Source organism: Salmo salar, chromosome 09, assembly GCF_965601325.2.
Source record: "Salmo salar chromosome 09, fSalSal1, whole genome shotgun sequence".
Classification (NCBI taxonomy): domain Eukaryota; kingdom Metazoa; phylum Chordata; class Actinopteri; order Salmoniformes; family Salmonidae; genus Salmo; species Salmo salar.
The window spans coordinates 6,557,362-6,579,894 of NC_138299.1; the positions used below are offsets into that span (position 1 = coordinate 6,557,362).

At 40.8% G+C, this 22,533-nt stretch overlaps 1 protein-coding gene across 1 annotated transcript in view; it reads left to right on the forward strand.

The window, feature by feature from the left end:
* The first annotated feature begins 407 nt into the window (after positions 1-407).
* eprs1 (glutamyl-prolyl-tRNA synthetase 1) overlaps positions 408-22,533 on the forward strand; it is an 89,890-nt gene continuing 67,764 nt past the window's right edge. Inside the window, exons 1-12 of the mRNA XM_014209991.3 lie at positions 408-685; positions 2,889-2,973; positions 5,743-5,842; positions 8,236-8,392; positions 10,353-10,498; positions 10,746-10,843; positions 10,923-11,049; positions 11,337-11,529; positions 19,054-19,225; positions 20,159-20,392; positions 20,669-20,753; positions 22,401-22,460. Coding sequence (XP_014065466.3) covers positions 643-685; positions 2,889-2,973; positions 5,743-5,842; positions 8,236-8,392; positions 10,353-10,498; positions 10,746-10,843; positions 10,923-11,049; positions 11,337-11,529; positions 19,054-19,225; positions 20,159-20,392; positions 20,669-20,753; positions 22,401-22,460 — 1,500 coding nt within the window. The 5' untranslated portion in view covers positions 408-642. The remainder of the gene's footprint in view (positions 686-2,888; positions 2,974-5,742; positions 5,843-8,235; positions 8,393-10,352; positions 10,499-10,745; positions 10,844-10,922; positions 11,050-11,336; positions 11,530-19,053; positions 19,226-20,158; positions 20,393-20,668; positions 20,754-22,400; positions 22,461-22,533) is intronic.

Here is a 22,533-nt window from a genome sequence, read left to right on the forward strand (position 1 = left end):
CACAGAGACTATAGCCGGCTGCATGGATTCCCTTTGGCAGTAAGATGCTTTCAATGGTAGGCTATTCCCGTGTGTTTTGTCAATAATTAGGCCTATTTGTGCAATAAATATGACTCATCACTCTTTATCACTAGCCTTGTTTTCTTTGATTAAAATACGAAGAGTAATAAAATGTGTGTAAATCATGACTGGATATTCTTGTTTGAAATTATACTGTCACAGATGATGTTTGGTACTGTTTTATTGTATGCAAATTAAATATGAAATGTCATTTGAATATCTTTACAAACTGATATGAGCTTTACCCAATTATTGGCTTTACCACACAATCCATGTTTTTGCTATTCATTCATTAATCATTAATAAATGTGGTGATTTATTTATTCTGCCTCCACTTTTCTTTCTCTCCCACTTTCATTTATTTTTCTTTCTTTCCTAGGTCATGAAATAGCCATGATTTAAAGTAGTGGAACCTTTTATTATCTAGACCAATTTCAAGGGGGTTTCTAAAGCCGTTGCATATAATCGGAAAGGCTATGTGCTGCGTGGCCTTTGCTTGAGTTGAGTGCTATCCGCGAGCAGACTTTAGGAAGGTTTTGAAACTGTGCGAGAACTTTCACGATCAGAAAGGGAGGCGAAAGCATGGATTTAAACCTTACCATCAACAGCAGCAACCCTCCTTTAGGTATGCGTGATAGTATTTTTTTATTTTATTTTTTAGCTAAAACTAAAATAAATGGATAAGAATATTTGGCTAAAAGGAAGCTAACTTGCTAGCTTACGTTAGCATGTGCCGTCTGTAATGACCTTTTATTACAGAAGGCTGGCTAGGCAGGCTTCTGTCGTCGTGGCACAAATAAGCTATCCCCAGGATGAATAAAAAATATATTTGATGTAGCTAATAGATCATAGCTAGCTAGTTATTTTAATTTTTCATTAAATGTTGTAACGATATGTTGTAAATGCCAGCTGAATAAGCCACAACAATACAGCTGGTGATTATGTAGCTAGCTATTTGGATAACGTAATTATAACATTTGCTGCATTTATCTTGCAAGGTCTCAAAGCTAGCTACCTGGCTGTATCACTTTAGTCATTTCCCCTCATGATTATTATTTTGTATTTTTCTATGGAGAGTTGTGGCTTTGCAATCACTGCACTCCATACCCCTGAACTCAACAGCGCCATCCTGTGTGTCAGGCCGGTGTAACTGGCTGATGCAAGCGACATGAAAGAGACGTAAGGCAGCAGCGCTACGCTCTGAACCTTCTGTCTCCATAGTTTAAAGTATCCTTAAGCTAGCTGGACTGTCTTTAAACTGGTTCATGCATTCGAAACATTATTTTCTATTGCACTGTACATTGTCTGCAGAAAGTATTCATACCCCTTGACGTATTACACATTTTGTTACAAGTTTAACATGTTATTAGACATTTTTTACAAATTTATTGAAAATGAAATAGTAATCGAATTTACATAAGTATTCACACCCCTAAATCAATACTTTGTAAAAGCACCTTTGGCAGCGATTACAGCTGTGAGTCTTTCTGGGTAAGTCTCTAAGAGCTTTGTACATGTAGGATTGTGCAACATATGCCCATTTATTCATCAAAAAAATATTTCAAGCTCTGACAAATTGGTTGTTGATCATTGCTAGATTACCATTTTCAGGTTTTGCCATTAGATTTTCAAGAAGATTTAAGTTAAAACTGTAAACCGGACACTCAGGAACAGTCACTGTCTTCTTGGTAAGCAACTCCAGTGTAGATTTGGCCTTGCGTTTTAGGTTATTATCCTACTGAAAGGTGTCTTGTTTTGTACGCTTTGTACAAAATAATAAAACAGAACTACAGGATGTTTCTTAACATAACTCTTTATTAACTAGCTACAACTGCATGTTCGCCTATCTCCAACCACGATCAACTGGCCATGACCTAACCGTCTGGGTGGTCTTAACCAATCACCGCACAGTAGGGTACGGCGGTAAAATGCATCCAATTATAATTCGGTATGTATTCACATATGAATATTACAAAAGGTGAATTAATCTCTCTGTGTCTGGTGGAAAGCAGTCTGAACCAGGTTTTCCTCTATGATTTAGCCTGTTCTTAGTTCCATTACATTTGTTTTTATCCTGAAATACTCCCCAGTCCTTAATGATTACAAGCATACCCCCAACATGATGCAACCACCACAATGCTTGAAAATATAGAGCGTGGTACTCAGTAATGTCAGTTTGGATTTTCCCCAAACATAACTTTGTCCTGAATACAAAGGGTTTTGCCACATTTTTTGCAGTGTTACTTTAGTGCCTTGTTGCTAACAGGATTACTTTTTGGGAATATTTGTATTCTGTACAGGCTTCCTGTCTGACAATTAGGTTAGTATTGTAGAGGAACTATAAAGTTGTTGATCCATCCTCAGTTTTCTCCGATCACAGCCATTCAACTCTGTAACTGTTTTAAAGTCACTATTGGCCTCAATGAAATCCCTGAGCGGTTTACTTCCTCTCCGGCAACTGCGTTAGGAAGGACGCCTGTATCTTTGTAGTGACTTGGTGTATTGATACACCATCCAAAGCTTAATGCTCAGAGGGATATTCAGTGTCTGCTATTTTTTACCCATCTACCAATAGGTATTTGTATTTATTATGGCTTTATTATTATAGCTTTAAATATATTTAAAAGTCAGCAGACATACGTCAATATTGGCTTTGGGTGTCATTTTTGTCTTCTGTATGTGAGAACAAAGTTGTTTTGTGTATAGTCTCTGGAGTATCACACACACACACAAACTTTGTATTTAGGGCTCTCTGTCAAGGAATGCATTGAATGCGGTGACAGGTGGGGTCATTCATTGCCAATTACATTGTGATTCCTCTCCTGCAGGGGCGCTGTTGACAGCAGAGCATGTGAAGGGCAGTGTGAAAGTGTCTGTGGAGGAGGGCAAAGACAACAAGCTCTGCGTCTCACAGTGAGTACACAACAGCCACAACGTCTAGAAATGTCAGTTTCTTAATGTTATCATGACAATGTGTCATTGAGGTGTGAAGAGCTGATAAAGGAACCGTAATAGAGCCAGGTGTTATTTTTTTACTGAAGCTTCTGCGCATGTGTGGATCACGTTCTCCGCATGTTTCTTTACTACTATTTCACACACACATTTTTGTGTTCTCACTTTTAATCGTGAATGATAATTCTTCAAGTTTTACAGGCGAAACGTTCAGGCAGTTTAATGGGGTTATGCATTATGATGTTCTTGAGCTATACAGTGTTTTGAAGTAGCCTACAGTGTGTTTTGAATGATGTACAGTGAGCCAATTTTAAAGCAGACAGTGTTTTTTTCATATTATGTATGTGTGTATATGTGTGTGGGTGTGTGTGTGTGTGTGTATACGTGTGTGTGTGTATATGTATACGTGTGTGTGTGTGTGTGTGTATATATGTATACACGTGTGTGTGTGTGTGTGTGTGTATATATATATATACACGTGTGTATGTGTGTGTATATGTATACGTGTGTGTGTATATATACACGTGTGTATGTGTGTGTATATATATACGCGTGTGTGTATACATATGTGTGTGTATATATATACGCGTATGTGTGTGTGTATATATATATATATATATATATATATACGCGTGTGTGTGTATACATATATATATATATACACGCGTATGTGTGTGTGTGTATATATACGTGTGTGTGTGTATATATATATATATATATACACACACACACACACACACACACACACACGTGTGTACACACACACACGTGTGTGTGTGTGTATATACACGTGTGTGTGTGTGTATATACACGTGTGTGTGTGTGTGTATATATATACACGTGTGTGTGTGTATATATATACACGTGTGTGTATACATATGTGTGTGTGTATATATATACGCGTACGTGTGTGTATATATATATATATATATTGCGTGTGTGTATACATATATATATATACACGCGTATGTGTGTGTATATATATATATAGATATATATATATATATACATATACGCGTGTGTGTATACATATATGTGTGTGTGTATGTATGTGTACGCGTATGTGTGTATATATATATATATATACGCGTTTGTGTGTGTGTGTATATATATCTATATATATATATATATATATACATATACGTGTATGTATGCATGTATGTGTGTGTGTATATATATATATATATATATATATACGCGTGTGTGTATACATATATGTGTGTGTGTGTGTGTAGTAGTGTAGATAGAATATGTATATATATACGTGTTTGTGTGTGTGTGATATATATAATATATATACGCGAGTATGTATGTATGTGTGTATTATATATATGTGTGTATATATATATATATATATATATATATATCTATATATATATATATATATATATACATCTATCTATACACACACACACACACATCCAGTGTGTGTGTATATATATATATATGTGTGTGTGTGATTGTTGCTTCCATCATTGTTATTGCCTGCATCATTTCCAATCCCCCATATATTTTTTTCTATATATATAATATATATATAAATATTTTTTTTATTGTGTATATATAATTTCTCATACACTTTTTTGTTGTTGATATACCTTTATTTTTCCCTGCAAACCCTACCACCCTTCCCCCAATTGGAGTAAACTAGTAAAAGATAACACTTAGGCTTCTACCTTCAGTTTATACATCTTATACACATTTTACAGACACATTCTATTTAACAATAGTTATATTTTGTTCCTTTTTCTGGCCTTACTCTGTTTCTGATGTCCATCCAGTTTGATTTCTATTTGCAACTGTGCTATTTCACAAAAGTTCAGAACATATTCATTTTACAGATCCCGTATGTCTTGTTGTTATTACTCCCACCCTTCAGCTCCATTCAACCCCTCCCATCTATCTCTAAACACCATCCAGTTTTTATTTCTGTTTGCCATATATTTTTCAACTGTGCTGTGATGCTTCACAAAAGTACAGAACCTTTCTATTCTCATAGTTTCTAGAGATTGTAAATGAAAGATTTTTGTTGTTGTTGCTAAAATAATGATATTATTGATTGATTGACTATGACTTTTCAAATCACCCAGTATTGCTATCTGCATTGTTAGTTCTGGGTAAATGTTGCAATTCTTCAGGCATTCCTGGACCTGTGACCAAAAACAAGCTACATATGGACAGTACCAAAATAAATGATCTAATTACTCTGTCTCTTCACATCAAAATCTGCGGAGCTGGGAAGGTTGTATTCCTCATATATATAACATTCTTACGGTTGCAAAAATGTTGTATAATATCAAATGGTGTTAACAAACTGTAGTATGCCTATTTGTGTGTATTTTGCCTATTTAGTTTTGGCCACATGAGAGAGATGCGGTGGTGTTTTTCTCTTACAGTAACGTTATGCTATTTATATTTGGATTTGTTATGTAGAATACTGTCATTATGTGGTCTTGCAGACATTGATTGGGTTTTGACTTAACTTTATTAAACTAGCACCATTTGCCAGAGTAGCCTGTTCTCTATGAGTGGAGCAGAGACTGTGTAAAGTAGAGAATAAACACATGCGCACAACGTGATCTGTGTATGCACACAAGCTTCAGGATCTTCAGTTCAGCCAGATAAGAGTTCAGTCTGCAGCCACGCTGTAGAAAGTGTTTTATAAGGCTTAGCCTTTGCAAAGATCAAGTGTAATTGTCTGTGGTGTTTCTCCCCGTCTCGCTCCCTTAGGTCAGTGCAGTTCAGCGATTTGAACTCCATCACGCGCTACCTTGCCCGCATGGCTCCCAGTCTGGGCCTGTACGGCTCCAACATGCTGGAACAAACTGAGGTGAGACTAGCACTGACCCCAACGCTTGGGCGTACCCAAAATTTACCCTGCATTATTAGCTTGAGCTACTGAATGGAAAACCTGGAGGGCAGAAGTAGTCCAGAGGCTGCAATTCACTCAGCCAATCAACTGCTATTTAATCAATTTAAGGGACATAACACTCAAATCCCAATTTGTCAGATGTTTTCTCTCCTCAAATGGCACACAGTCGCATGGTGCACGTTCCGAAAGGCCATGGATCTAGTTACAGTGCTTTCGGAAAGTATTCAGACCCTTTCCCCATTTTGTAACGTTACAGCCGTATTCTAAAATGGATTAAATAAAAAAAATAAAAAATCTTCACAATATCTGATAATGACAAAGCAAAAACAGGTTTTTAGACATTTTTGCAAATGTATTAAAAATGAAAACAGATACCTTATGTACATAGGTATTCAGACGCTCTGCTATTATACTCGAAATTGAGCTCAGGTGCATTCTGTTTCCATTTAATATCCTTGAGATTTTTCTACAACTTTTTTTAAATTTTATTTATTTCACCTTTATTTAACCAGGTAGGCAAGTTGAGAACAAGTTCTCATTTACAATTGCGACCTGGCCAAGATAAAGCAAAGCAGTTCGACAACATACAAAAACACATAGTTACACATGGAGTAAAACAACATACAATCAATGATGCAGTAGAAGAAAAAAAAAGAAGAAAAAAAAGACTATATACAATGTGAGCAAATGATGTGAGATAAGGGAGGTAAAGGCAAAAAAATGCCATGGTGGCAAAGTAAATAAAGTATAGCAAGAAAAACACTGGAATGGTAGATTTGTAGTTTGAAGAAAGTTCAAAGTTAAAATATAAATAATATGGTGCAAAGGAGCAAAATAAATAAAATAAATAAATACAGTAGGGGAAGAGGTAGTAGTTTGGGCTAAATTATAGATGGGCTATGTACAGGTGCAGTGATCTATGAGCTGCTCTGACAGCTGGTGCTTAAAGCTAGTGAGGGAGATAAGTGTTTCCAGTTTCAGAGATTTTTGTAGTTCGTTCCAGTCATTGGCAGCAGAGAACTGGAAGGAGAGACGACCAAAGGAGGAGTTGGCTTTAGGGGTGACCAGAGAGATATACCTGCTGGAGCGCGTGCTACAGGTGGGTGCTGCTATGGTGACCAGTGAGCGGAGATAAGGGGGGACTTTACCTAGCAGGGTCTTGTAGATGACCTGGAGCCAATGTGTTTTGCGACGATTATGAAGCGAAGGCCAGCCAACGAGAGCGTACAGTTCGCAGTGGTGGGTAGTATATGGGGCTTTGGTGACAAAACGGATGGCACTGTGATAGACTGCATCCAGCTTGTTGAGTAGGGTATTGGAGGCTATTTTGTAAATGACATCGCCGAAGTCGAGGATTGGTAGGATGGTCAGTTTTACGAGGGTATGTTTGGCAGCATGAGTGAAGGATGCTTTGTTTGCGAAATAGGAAGCCAATTCGAGATTTCACTTTGGATTGGAGATGATTGATGTGAGTCTGGAAGGAGAGTTTACAGTCTAACCAGACACCTAGGTATTTGTAGTTGTCCACAAATTCTAAGTTAGAACCGTCCAGAGAAGTTGATTGGAATCTGGAGGAAACCTGGCACTATCCCTACGGTGAAGCATGGTGGTGGCAGCATCATGCTGTGGGGATGTTTTTCAGCGGCAGGAACCAGGAGACTAGTCATAGATCGTGGGAAAGATGAACAGAGCAGAGTAGAGATCCTGTATGAAAACCTGCGCCAGAGTGCTCAGGACCTCCGACTGGGGGTTAAGGTTCACCTTCAAACAGGACAACGGACCCTAAACACACAGCCAAGACAACCCAGGAGTGGCCTCGGGACAAGTCTCAGAATGTCCTTGAGTGGCCCAGGACTTGAACCTGATCAAACATCTCTGGAGAGACCTGAAAAAAAATTCACCTGACAGAGCTTGAGAGGATCTGCAGAGAAGAATGGGAGAAACTACTCAAATACAGGTGTGCCGAGCTTGTAGCGTCATACCCAAGAACACTCTGGGCTGTAATCGCTGCAAATGGGGCTTTAACAAAGTACTGAGTAAATGGTCTGAATATTTATGTAAATGTAAGTTTAAATATATTTTTTTAATACATTTGCTTAAAAAAAAATCTAAAAACCTGTTTTTGGTTTGTCGTAATGGGGTATTGTGAGTCGGTCAATGAGGGAAAACAATTTAATACATTTTAGAAAGCTGTAAGGTAACAAAATGTGGAAAAAGTCAAGGGGTCTGAATACTTTACAAATGCACTGTACATTATTTTCAGTCATAATGCAACTATATCTATGCCCCCCCCCCCCATTCTTCTTCCTCTGCCCCTCACTGCTTGTGTGCCTCTCTATTTTTCTTCCCAGGTGGACCACTGGCTGGAGTTCAGTGCACAACGTGTGTGTGGCCAGTCTGGCCTGGCTGCAGCCCTGGGGGAACTGGACAAGGCTCTGGAGCTGCGCACTTTTCTCGTGGGCCACAGCTTGACCCTGGCCGACATCTGTGTGTGGGCCGTGCTCAAAGGTCAGTGTTTCTCCCACCATATCTTATGCCAGGGGAACTCAACTGATACCTTACGAGGTCCGGAACCTGCTGGTTTTATGTTCTACCTAATAAATAATTGCGCACACCTGGTGTCCCAAGTGTAAATCAGTCCCTGATTTAGAGGGGAACAATGAAGTGGAACTGGCTTCGATGTCTAGAATTGAGTTTGAGGGTCTTAGGTAGTTTTGGCCTCCCCGCTTAGCTCTGTTGGGCTTCTGTTGGTTTCAATTTAATGTGTTGATGTTTTCAGCCCTGAATGCTACTTTGTATACCTTCTCTTGTATGTCCTGTCATTAAAATACATCTTGGGGAAAACTTGGCTCTTGTCATGTTCAGCTGATGTAATAGTCTTTTAACTTCTTGCATCTAGGCGTTCTGCTAGTGGAACGCCTAGCTAACAGCCAATGGAACAGCAGGGCGTGAAATTCAAAATATCAAAAATCTAATAATTTAAATTTCTCAAACATATGACTATTTTACATCATTTTAAAGATACACTTCTCCAGAATCCAACCACGTTGTCCGATTTCAAAAAGGCTTTACAGCGAAAGCAAAACATCAGATTATGTTAGGACACCACCTAAACAAGAAAAGCCACACAGCCATTTTCCTAGCAAGGAGATGTGTCACAAAAACCCCAAATCCAGCTAAAATGAAGCACTAACCTTTGACGATCTTCATCAGATGACACTCCTAGGACATCATGTTACACAATACATGTATGTTTTGTTCGATCAAGTTCATATTTATATCCAAAAACAGCGTTTTACATTGGCGCGTGATGTTCAGAAAATGATTAGCCTCCAAAACTTCCGGTGAATGACCACAATGTGCACATTCATTTACAGAAATACTCATCATAAACGTTGACAAAATATATAACAATTATTTAAAGAATTATAGATTTACTACATCTTAATGCAACCGCTGTGTCAGATTTCAAAATAACTTTACGGAGAAAGCACATTGTTCAATATTCTGAGTACATAGCTCAACCATCAATGCAAGCTATACAGTTAGCCGTCAAGCCACGGCGTCGTCAAAACTCTAAAATACTGTTATAAATATTTTCTTACCTTTGCTGATCTTCGGCAGAATGCACTCGGAAGGACTCCCACTTCCACAAGAAATGGTCATTTGTTTGATAAAGTCCATCATTTATGTCCAAATACCTCAGTTTTGTTGGCGCGTCCAGAACACTATTCCAAAAGGCACGAGACGGGGGCGCAAATCAATAGACGAAAAGCTCAAAAGTTCCATTACCGTTTGTAGAAACATGTCAAACGCTGTTTCCAATCAAACCATAGGGTGTTTTTAACATAAACAATCGATAATATTCCAACCGGACAATAGCGTATTCATTACAGAAGAAAAATAAAAAATGCTATCCATGCGTGACCGCGCATGAAGTAACTACATGACCTCAGACAGTACACTGCTTGAACTGGCTGTTATTCGGTCAAAATTCACCAAAGACTCAAACAACTTTGTAAAGACTGACATCTAGTGGAAGCCTTAGGAAGTGCAAGTTGACCCCACAGACACTGTAGTTTCAATAGAAAATGGTCTGAAAGACTACAAGTGTCAGACTTCCCACTTCCTGGTTGGATTTTTCTCAGGTTTTTCCCTGCCATATGAGTTCTGTTATACTCACAGACATCATTCAAACAGTTTTAGAAACCTCAGAGTGTTTTCTATCCAAATCTATTAATAATATGCAAATATTTGACTCTAGGCCCGAGTTGTAGGCCGTTTAATTTGGGTACGTTTTTCATTCGGCCGTGAAAATACTGCCCCCTATAGGGAAGAGGTTAACACTAAACGTGAAGATGGATGGGGTAGATGCAGCCATGTTGCCTAGGCTTCTACAGTCTTGTAATCCAGATTCTACTGCCCATCAGGACCTCTCTCTCTCTCTCTCTCTCTCATCTGTGTATAGGTAGCAGCGAGTGGCAGTCGATGCAGACGCAAGCTGGGGCCTTCTCCCATGTGGCTCGCTGGTTCTCCTTCCTGGGCTCCCAGGTGCCCTTCACCGCCGTGGGCCACAAGTACACCAACAGCAGGGCCACCTCACGCAATTCCAATGTAAGTAACACAACTGCCAATGGTCAACTCGCTGAATGTCTCCTCCTTCCATTGAAAATACAAGATTCTGAAAATACAAAATTCCGGTTGTTTTGTGGCCCAAGTAGTGAGCTATGTGAATACACGGTTAAGAGCAGAGTCCTAATTTGAGATCTGCACACTTAATGCAAATATTCACTTAAATCAAGCATTACTGCATTCCAATATCCCCTTGACTGTATCCTCCTCTCTATGTCCCTGTTCTCAGTCTGAGAAGGAGAAGCAGCAGGACGTGGGGAAGTTTGTGGAGCTGCCAGGAGCCGAGATGGGCAAGGTGGTGGTCCGCTTCCCCCCTGAGGCCAGCGGGTAAGGGGCAACTTCCCAAAGCAACGGTAATGTTCATTAGGAAAAACATAGAACTTTTGTACATGTCTCTTTTTTTCAGGTACCTGCACATTGGCCATGCCAAGGCTGCCCTGCTCAACCAGCACTATCAGGTGACCTTCAAGGGCAAGCTCATCATGCGCTTTGACGACACTAACCCTGAGAAGGAAAAGGAGGACTTTGAGAAGGTATCTCCTACACCTCAATCTTCTGAATTCATGTATAAACAATCCTGTGTGAAAACTGAGAATAGGCTACACGTTAAAGAAAATACAACTTTTTAGGAGAGAGAATGCTTTTATGTTCTACTATTGCCTGGAAGCATTATGTAAAAGCTGAATTACTTGATACTTGTTAAAAGAAAGGGAAATGATCGAATGTCTGACCTACTAAAACAACCACAAGTATAAAATGGTTGGGATGAAACTGCAGAAAAGGGATCTAGCCAAATAATTTTCCTTTGTGTCTGTCTCAGGTGATCCTGGAGGACGTGGCCATGCTACAGATCAAGCCAGACCAGTTCACCTACACCAGCGACCACTTTCCCCGCATCCAGGGCATGGCGGAGCAGCTGCTGAGGGAGGGCAAGGCCTACATCGATGACACACCCCCAGAGCAGATGAAGGCAGAGAGGGAGCAGCGCACAGAGTCAAGCCACCGTAGCAACTGTAAGGGCAATATTAGTGGTGCGATAGCTGAATTCAAGCTTGTCCCCTTGTCCGAATCCACCGCTTTAGATCTGAAACTGATTGGCTCTGAAATTTCAGAGGCAGTGGTGGTCGGTGCCGTTTCAGGTGAGGTGCCATTTCAGATGAGGAAGGACGCTAATTTCTTTGATTGTTTTTTATGAGCATGGCCTTATTTCTATTACAGCATATTGGATGACTCATTCATATTCCATTCACAAAGTTCAATGTAACATCGATAGGTTTAGGCAACTACGTAATACTCGAATTTGCCCTATACTCATCATGTGGCTACAACCTAGCATGTTGCTACAACCAAGTTGACAACGTATGTGCTCACAGGTCGAGAGAGAAATTCGAGGTGACAGACATTGGCACCTTCAATACCACCTTGCACACGCTTGCCTGCAACTAGCTCATCTACGGTGTAATCATTAGTCCAACAGTTGCAAACAACTTTTATTGTACAAATTCTGGTATTTTTATCCCCGTTTCGTTCGCTTCCATTTTAAGAAATGTTTTTGTTTCAACAGAATCGGTGGCATGAATAGGAACAACCCTGATCATACATAAACACAGTTCACTCATAGGAGCCACATTGTATACCTTCTCCCATCTATGTGCTCTCCTCCTCTCACTTTTTCCCTTCGCTTGTGGACTTCAATGCAAAACACATCAGCTATGTGTGACCAGGTGAAAAAAGCTCTCCAAGCCAAACCATATCATAACCTCTACACACAGCCTACATCGTTGTCCCCATATTAGCTAAAGTAACGTTGTAGTCAACATAGCTAATAGAACTAATGCGTTAGTAAACCTGCTACAATCATGCAGTACAGTGTACAGTAAGCAGTTTAGCAGCTATACCGGCGGAAGTGAAAGTGAAAAAAATACTAAATATCTCTTGCTTCTCCTTAATTTGTTGAAAACTGTTCAACTTTTGTCTTTCTCTCTGAGTTAACTACTCACCACATTTTATGCCCTGCAGTGCTAGCTAGCTGAGGCTTATTCTTTAAGTACTAGATATGTTCTCTGATGCTTTTATTAGGTGGACAACATGTCAGTTCATGCTGCAAGAGCTATGATACTTTGGAGGACGTCCTCTGGAAGTTGTCATAATTACTGTGTAAGTCTATGAAAGAGGGTGAGAACCAAGAGCCTCCTAGGTTTTGTATTGAAGTCAATGTACCAAGAGGAGGACGGAAGCTAGCTGTCCTCCGGCTACACCATGGTGCAACCCTAAAGAGTGCTGTTGAGGCTACTGTAGACCTTCACTGCAAAACAGTGTGTTTTAATTAATTATTTGGTGGCAGGTGAATATATTTTAGTATTGTTTTATCTAAAAAGGATAACTTTTGAAATGTTTCACTACTTCCTCCTCTGAGGAGTCGCCACTGTTCAGAGGGTATGTGGAAGTTATTACCACGTGACTTGCTCCATCATTCAGTCGCATTGACCCCAACATACATTTTGAGCTCTATACATTCTTGAAAAGAGGTTCTAAGCTTCAAAACGATGTTTAACTTGTGTTTCAACTCTCTAAATTGAGTTCAGTAGAGCTAGTTATAACTAGGGATGCACGATATATCGGTAAGCATATCGGAATCGGACGATATTAGCTAAAATTGTGCATCAGCATTGGCCCGATGTCTAGTTTAACGACGATGTGCAAAACCGATGTCAAAGCTGAGGTGCGTACCTATATAACGTAGGTACATGACGCCACGGAAAATATAGCGCTACACATGCAACACAGGATTCCTAACTTAGCCCACAATGTCTGCTGTGTGAATCGAGCAGTCAACAAGTCGAGCAGTCATTTGAAAGAGTAAGAACATTTCAGCGAGACAACTCAAAAGGCGAAATCCATTAACTTCTCTAGGGTATGTGGGATGGTAGCGTCCCACCTCGCCAACAGCCAGTGAAATAGCAGAGCGCCAAATTCAAAACAACAAAATCTCATAATTCAAATTTCTCACACATACAAGTATTATACACCATTTTAAAGACAATCTTCTCGTTAATCCAACCACACTGTCCGATTAAAAAAAAAAAGGCTTTACGGCGAAAGCATAGCATTAGATTATGTTAGGACAGCACCTAGACAAGAAAAACCACACAGCCATTTTCCAAGCAAGAAGAGGCGTCACAAAAACCAGAAATACAGCTAAAATGAATCACTAACCTTTGATGATCTTCATCAGATGGCACTCATAGGACTTCATGTTACACAATACATGTATATTTTGCTCGATAAAGTTCATATTTATATCCAAAAAACCCATTTTACATTGGCGTGTAATGTTCAGAAATGTTTTGCCTCCCAAAACTTCCGGTGAATGAGCACATCAATTTACAGAAATACTCATCATAAACGTTGATAAAATGTTCAACTGTTATTCAAAGAATTATAGATACACTTCTCCTTAATGCAACCGCTGTGTCAGATTTCAAAAAAGCTTTACAGCGAAAGCACACTTTGCAATAATCTGAGTACGGCGCTCAGTCACAAAACCAAACCCGCCATTTTGTGGAGTCAACAAAACTCAGAAATAGCATTATAAATATTCACTTACCTTTGATGATCTTCATCGGAATGCACTCCCAGGCATCCCAGTTCCACAATAAATGTTAATTTGTTTAGATAAAGTCCATCCTTTATGTCCAAATACCTCCTTTTTGTTCGCATGTTCAGTCGAGTAATCCAAATCCACTGTGCTCGCGCAGTGAGTTCAGACGAAAAGTCAAAAAAGTTATATTACAGTTCGTAGAAACATGTCAAACGATGTATAGAATCAATCTTCAGGATCCTTAGGAAGTGCAAAATGACCCCACAGACACTGTATATTGGATATGCAATCACTTGAAAAACTACAAACCTCAGATTTCCACACTTCCTGGTTGGATTGTTTCTCAGGTTTTTGCCTGCCATATGAGTTCTGTTATACTCACAGACATCATTCAAACAGTTTTAGAAACTTCAGAGTGTTTTCTATCCAAATCTACTAATAATATGCATATCTTCTGGGACTGAGTAGCAGGCAGTTTACTCTGGGCACCTTCTTCATCCGGATGTCAAAATACTGCCCCCTACCCAAGAGAGGTTAACGCCAAGATAATGGAATTCATTGCCCTTGACGTTCAACTGTTCTGTCGCGGAGGATGTTGGCTTTCGCCGACTGGTCGAGCACCGGTACACACTACCAAGTAGGCGCTATTTTTCAGATGTTGCCCTACCGGAGTTAAACAGTATTGTTGAAACTCACATCCATGAGCTACTTGCTATGGCTTCACTGCTATTAGCTTCACGACTGACATTTGGACCAGCATTGTCAGCCCCATGAGCATGCGGAGTCTGACAGCACAGTGGGTCGACGAGGATTTAGTACTGAGGGAAGCCGTATTGCATGTGCAAGAATGTGGTGGTTCTCATACCGCTGCTGCCATTTCAATGGCATTTGAGAAAATGTTTGAAACACTGAAACATGAACACACTCCGAGCTCCATTAGAACAACTGACTGGAGAAATAAGCTCATCAACTGTGTCTGTAGCAGACGTGACACCCTCTTTCATGGCATTGAAACGCCAGCTCAACAAAAATGCCAACACAGACCGTCGGGTTAACTTGGAAAAGTACTCTACTAGAGGCTGTGAACAAGCGATTTGTTGGCATTCTCTGTGAGCCTCTCTACTGTGTCGCCACCATGCTCGATGCTAGGTACAAGGACCGCTACTTCGATGCAGACAAGAAAACAGGGTTTACCTGAAATGTTACATACACAGCTGGACAAGATGGAAACGGACACAGTGACAGTGCGCACCGAGGACGAGAGGCCACGGACAGACTGAGCTGGAACTTCACTGTTTGACATGTATGATGAAATCCTGGTTGAGGATGAAATGACTGAACAACGAAACAGCACAGCAAGTAAGTGAGAAAAATAGGTTTTGATTGTTTTACTGGTAATGGGGACATATGTAAATGCCAACAACTTTTTGGTGTGTGTGTTCCAACTATTTAACTATACTAGAATGCTTAAAAGGCTGCACATTTTTTTTAATATTGGGTATCAGTATTGTTTCGTTTTTTTGGCAAGGAAAATATTGGATATCGCTATCGGCCAACAATGTCGAATCGGTGCATCCCTAGTTATAACAGAGTTATCCCTGATCAGATGTTTCATTTTAGTCATTAAGCAGCCCTTCTTAAGCATAAATCTTAGTCCACAGACGGTGAGACGCGATAGTCCGGTGTCCCATTGTGACATAGCTACGTGGCTCTGAGACCACCATCCGCCGGGGACTCATAGCCCGAACACGCACCAACGAACGCCCTCCGGTACACGTCCTCTGTTCATTTGAATGTTGACAGTTGAAGAAATTGCTTGCGCTGCGCTGAGAATTCGAAAAGTATGAAAGCCAATGGTCCAATATTCTCTAACACTGTTGGGCGTACATGTTTTGTACTATTATTGACCCTTTCCAGAGTGACTTACAGGAGCAATAAGGGTTAAGTGCCTTGCTCAAGGACACATTGAGAGATTCTTCACCTCGTCGACTCTGGGATTCGAACCAGCGACCTTTCGGTTACTGGCCCTATGCTCTTAACTGCTAAGCTACCTGCCGCCCAAAAGATGTTCAGAGAAAATCTCCCTTGAAATTGGTCCGTTTTCAGCACGGCGCTGTTTACATTCTGCACTTTGCGATGCAATTCCTACTGTAGAAGACATGTCTGTTATTTGGCAGGATAATGTGCTCGCTAGCTGTTTAATATGTCTACGAGTTAGTGTCCTAGCAAGCTAAACGGCTATAGTGCCTTCAGAAAGTATTCATACACCTTGACGTATTCCAAATTTTGTCACCAGCCTAAATTCAAAATAGATTAAATCGAAATTTTAGCAAATGTATTCTATATGAAATACAGATCTCATTTACATAAATATTCACACCCCGAGTTAATACTTTTTGTAGAAGCACCTTTGGCGGCGATTACAGCTTTGAGTAGTCTTGGGTATGTCTGTATCAGCTTTCCACATCTGGATTTGGGGGTTTTCTCCCATTCTTTCTTGCAGATTTTCTCAAGCTCTGTTATATTAGATGGGGAGGGGAGGTGAACAGCAATCTGAGTCTTACCACAGATTTTCATTCTGATTCTAGTCTTGGCTTTGGCATGCCTTTTTGCAAACTCCAGGTGTGCTGTCCTGTGCCTTTTTTTTCTCAGGAGTGGCTTCTGTCTTGGAGTAAATTGTATAGTTTCTGCTCTGAAATCCAATGTTAACTGTGGGACCTTTATATCACAGTAGGCTGCTGAGGAGAGGACATCTCATAATAATGGCTGGATTGGTAGTGAATGGAATGGTATCAAGTTCGAATAAATTCCATTAGTTTAGTTCCAGCCATTACTGAACTCAGCAAAATAGAAACGTCCTGTCACTGAAAACAGCGTTTTTTTTCCCCAGCAAACTTAACGTGTGTAAATATTTGTATGAACATAACAAGATTAAACAACTGAGACAAACTGAACAAGTTCCACAGACAACAGAAATTGAATAATGTGTCCCTGAACAAAGGGGGGTCAAAATCAAAAGTAACAATCAGTATCTGGTGTCGCCACCAGCTGCATTAACTGCTGCAGTACTCCTCCTCATGGACTGCACCAGATTTGCCAGTTCTTGCTGTGAGATGTTACCCCACTCTTCCACCAAGGCAAGTTTCTGGGGGGAATGGCCCTAGCCCTCACCCTCCGATCCAACAGGTCCCAGACGTGATCAAGGCTCTTTGCTGGCCTTGGCAGAACACTGACATTCCTGTCTTGCAGGAAATCACGCACAGAACGAGCAGTATGGCTGGTGGCATTGTCATGCTGGAGGGTCATGTCAGGATGAGCCTGCAGGTAGGGTACCACATGAGGGAGGAGGATGTCTTCCCTGTAACGCACAGCGTTGAGATTGCCTGCAATGACAACAAGCTCAGTCTGATGATGCTGTGACACACTGCCCCAGACCATGGCGGACCCTCCACCTCCAAATCGATCCCTCTCCAGAGTACAGGTCTCGGTGTAACGCTCATTCCTTCGATGATAAACGCGAATCTGACCATCACCCCTGGTGAGACAAAACCGCGACTCGTCAGTGAAGAGCACTTTTTGCCAGTCATGTCTGGTCCAGCGACGGTGGGTTTGTGCCCATAGGCGACGTTGTTGCTGGTGATGTCTGGTGAGGACCTGCCTTACAACAGGCCTACAAGCCCTCAGTCCAGCCTCTCTCAGCCTATTGCAGACAGTCTGAGCCCTGATGGAGGGATTGTGCGTCCCTGGTGTAACTCGGGAAATTGTTGCCATCCTGTACTTGTCCCGCAGGTGTGATGTTCGGATGTACCGATCCCGTGCAGGTGTTGTTACACGTGGTCTGCCACTGCGGGGACGATCGGCTGTCCGTCCTGTCATCCTGTAGCGCTGTCTTAGGCGTCTCACAGTACGGACATTGCAATTTATTGCCCTGGCCACATCTGCAGTCCTCATGCCTTCTTGCAGCATGCCTAAGGCACATTCACGCAGATAAGCAGGGACACTGGGTGTCTTCTTTTGGTGTTTTTCAGAGTCAGGGCACTAGAGGCATTTCTACTAAGTTTTCATAACTGTGACCTTAATTGCCTACCGTCTGTAAGCTGTTAGTGTCTTAACGACCATTCCACAGGTGCATGTTTATTAATTGTTTATGGTTCATTGAACAAGCGTGGGAAACGGTGTTTAAACCCTTTACAATGAAGATCTGTGAAGTTGTTTGGATTTTTACGAATGATCTTTGAAAGACCGGGTCCTAAAAAGGGACTTTTCTTTTTTTGCTCAGTTTATGAGCTCGTCCTTCCCAGTTAAGGTGCCACCAACCTCCTGTGCTTTATATAGACTGGTGTGTTTCTAATTCATGTCCAAACAATTGGATTGGCCACAGGTGTACTCATATCAAGTTGTAATGGCATCTCAAGGACGATCAAAGGAAATTGGATGCACCTGAGCTCAATTTGGAGTGTCAATGTTATATAAATGAGATTTTCAATAATTTGGCAAAAATGTCTTAACATGTTTTCACTTTGTCATTATGTGGTGAGAATTTGTTTGTATTTAATCAGTTTTGAATTCAGGCTGTAACATAATAAAATGTGGAATAAATCAAGGGGTAAGAAAGCGCTGTAGTTTGCTAGCTTGTCAGTTGACTCTTAGCAAGCCAAGTACTTGTTTTGAAAGTTGGATCTCATCAGAGGCTTTAAAATTGTACTTACACTTTGATGTTGAAATTAATTGGGTGGTTAGAAAACGTGGTGTTCTAGTGAATTCTGTTTTAATCCAAAAACAGACCATACCAATATTTTAGACTTTTTTAATAATAATTTGCTTTGCTTCAACTTATCGATTTGGAATTCAGTTGATAATGACTTCTTTACTCATCGCCTTTCTCCTCTTTCTCCCATGCCTCTCCCCCTCCTTCCTTTCTCCACCCCTCCCCCAGCGGTGGAGCAGAACCTAAAGATGTGGGAGGAGATGAAGGCGGGCACGGAGTACGGCCAGACCTGCTGCATGCGGGCCAAGATTGACATGGCCTCCAACAACGGCTGCATGCGCGACCCCACCTTTTACCGCTGCAAGAATGCCCCCCACCCCCGAACTGGCACCACCTACAGGTAGGGGGACATGGCACGCTACCGAAAAAATGTAGCAATTTATTTAATTAGTCCTCTATTTAAAATGTTTTGATATGTTTTATTTTATATAATCAGGGAGTTATGCTGAGACTATGATTTCGTTTGCAGATGGGCCCTGCATGAACACATCAATAAACAATAATTACACAACACATTCGGAAAGTATTCAGACCCCTTGACTTTTTCCACATTTTGTTACATTACAGCCTTATTCTAAAATGGATAAAATAAAAAAAATCCTCATCTATCTACACACCATACCCCATAATGACAGTGAAAAGAGGTTTAGACATTTTTGAAGATGTATTAAAAACTGAAATACATTATTTACTTAAGTATTCAGACCCTTTGCTATGAGACTTGAAATTGAGCTCAGGTGCATCCTGTTTCCATTGATCATCATTGATGTTTCTACAACTTGATTGGAGTCCACCTGTGGTAAATTCAATTGATTGGACATGATTTTGGAAGGCACACACCTGTCTATAGAAGGTCCCACAGTTGACAGTGCATGTCAGAGCAAAAACCAAGCCATGAGGTTGAAGGAATTGTCCGTAGATAGTAGTGATAGTGGCTTTATCGCAATACCGGCTGAATTTCTACCTGCTTGAATGACTATAGCTCAGATTAACATGAAATGACACCGGGAATCAATAGAACATCGCCCAGAGATGCACATAAACAATAGAAAAATCTAAATGGGTGTCTCTTTCCTTTAACAGAGCCGATATACCGGGTGTGTAACGTTCGCGTACGAAAAGCACCCCGTTGTTCACATGGTCAGTGCAGCAGGTTACATTTAGTAAAATGGGAGTGTATCACTCGTGACTCATGCCCTATTGCATGTCCTGTGTAGCAGCTCACTTAGGCGCATAACAGGCTTCACACGTTTACATTATATTTACCCCCCAGGGTGTACCCCACGTACGACTTCGCCTGCCCCATCGTGGACAGCGTAGAGGGTGTGACCCACGCGCTCCGCACCACGGAGTACCACGACCGCGATGACCAGTTCTACTGGGTGATCGATGCACTGCGCCTGCGCAAGCCCTACATCTGGGAGTATGCCCGGCTCAACCTCAACAACACGGTGCTCTCCAAACGCAAGCTCACATGGTTTGTTGACCAGGGTTACGTCGACGGCTGGTGAGTAAACCTAATACCCTTTCCATACGACAGGGTTATGTTTAGTACGGCTCACCTTAGCAACATTTTTGGCAATCCGTAAATGAATATCTGTTTTTATTTGACAAGTACAGTTTGTACCATTCTGTTTTTTTCCCTGCTGAACACAACACCTGGAGAAGATGGTCACTTCGCATTGCACTGATGGAGTAGATTTTTGATACCTGTTAGTAAAATAATCTTAGTTCTTCATTGAAGCCCAGATCCAAATCAAATGTTTTTTTCCCTCTGCCTCAGGGATGACCCCCGCTTCCCGACTGTCAGAGGTGTCCTGCGCAGAGGAATGACCGTCGAGGGCCTCAAGCAGTTCATTGCTGCCCAGGTGTGTGTGTTTCTAAGCTACATGACCATACCTGCTTGTCGAACATCTCATTCCAAAATCATGGGCAGTAAAAGTGATATCCTATGACGGTGCTACATTGAAAGTGACTGAGGTCCAGTAAGGCCATTCTACTGCCAATGTTTGTCCATGGAGATTGCATGTCTGTGTGCTCGATTTTATATACCTCTCAGCAATGGGTTTGGCTGAAATAGCCGAATCCTCTAATTTGATGGGGTGTCCATATACTTGTATTTATAGTGTATCAAAGGGAATAAGGTTTTGAAGTGTCTGTCCTTATATCGAGGAGATATAAGAAAGCTCAGGAAATATTTTGGTTGTTCTGGACACATACAGTGCTTTCGGGAAGTGTTCAGACCCCTTGACTTTTTCCACATTGTTACGTTACAGCCTTATTCTATAATTGATAAAATAATATTTTCTTTATTTAATATTTTCTTTTTATTTTCTCCCTTACCTTTCTACTCATTATTCCTTGTTAATAAAACAAATGTATGCTTTCATTTGATTCAAATAACTATAATTTACCTCATAATGACAAAGCGAAAACAGAGTTTTTGAAATGTTTACAAAGTGCATGTCAGAGCTAAAACAAGCCATGAGGTCGAAGGAATTGTCCATAGAGCTCAGAGACAGGATCCTGTCGAGGCACAGATCTGAAGGTCCCCATGAACACAGTGGCCATCATTCTTAAATGGAAGAAGTTTTTAACCTCTTAACTTCCATACATTTTTGTGGGTTACCTTCAGATGGGGGAAGTAGAGCAAAACATAGAACGCCATCATGTTCGCGAGTGTCCCCTTTCCACGGTGGGGTCATATTAGTTTGTAACCCAAATGGTTTGAACGCTACAGACAGAAATTTGCACATCAGCGCTCCCAACTTCAGACGAGTCCCATGGGGCTTGTAGTCCAAACCGTTTGGATGTAACACATGTTTTCGTGAGAAGAATTTTCGGGATGTCTCATGGTCGAGCAAACACCGCTGTAGCTCTGCCACCTTCCACTGTGGATGCGGAAGGACGACTTAGGTGTATGTGGTGGATTGAGATGCAGCCCATGCAAAAACAACTAGCTTAAACTGACAGATTTTGATGGGGATTTTTTTATTCTGTTACTTCAATAGACTCATAAGGCCCAGTGTAGTGATATTCCTGTGTTTTATATATATTTCCACACTGTAATTGTGAAAATTATGATAATGCCATTCTAGTGTAAGAGCTGTTTGAAAAGACTGCTGGAAATTTCATCCTGTTTTGGCCTGCTTGGTGTCATCACCAGGCGGTAAATTAGTTAATAGACCAATAAGAAACAGTTCCAAAGTATTCTGCCAATAACAGCTAATTTTCAGTTTTCCCATCCCCACTCACACCACTCCCAGAAAGTCCTAGCAAAATTCTTACTTGAGAAATTGCTTTCTTATAAGAAGCTATTTTTGTTTATTTTTGAGCACTTAAATTGAAAACAATCACATTAAGGTACTTGATTGTTACACAGATATGATTTGATATGAGCTAAAAATGGCTGCGTTGGACCTTTGTAATGAACTCTTATTGTCATGTTTTTAGACTGTTGCTCCTTTTATTTTGTTGTTGATTGCGTCTTTGAAACCGTCTGTTCTTTCATCCAGGGTGGATCCAGGTCTGTGGTCAACATGGAATGGGACAAGATCTGGGCCTTTAACAAGAAGGTATGCATGCATGTATTCCGATCTTCCCCTTTCTCTACACACTGATTTGGACTGATCTTGATTGAAACCTGCC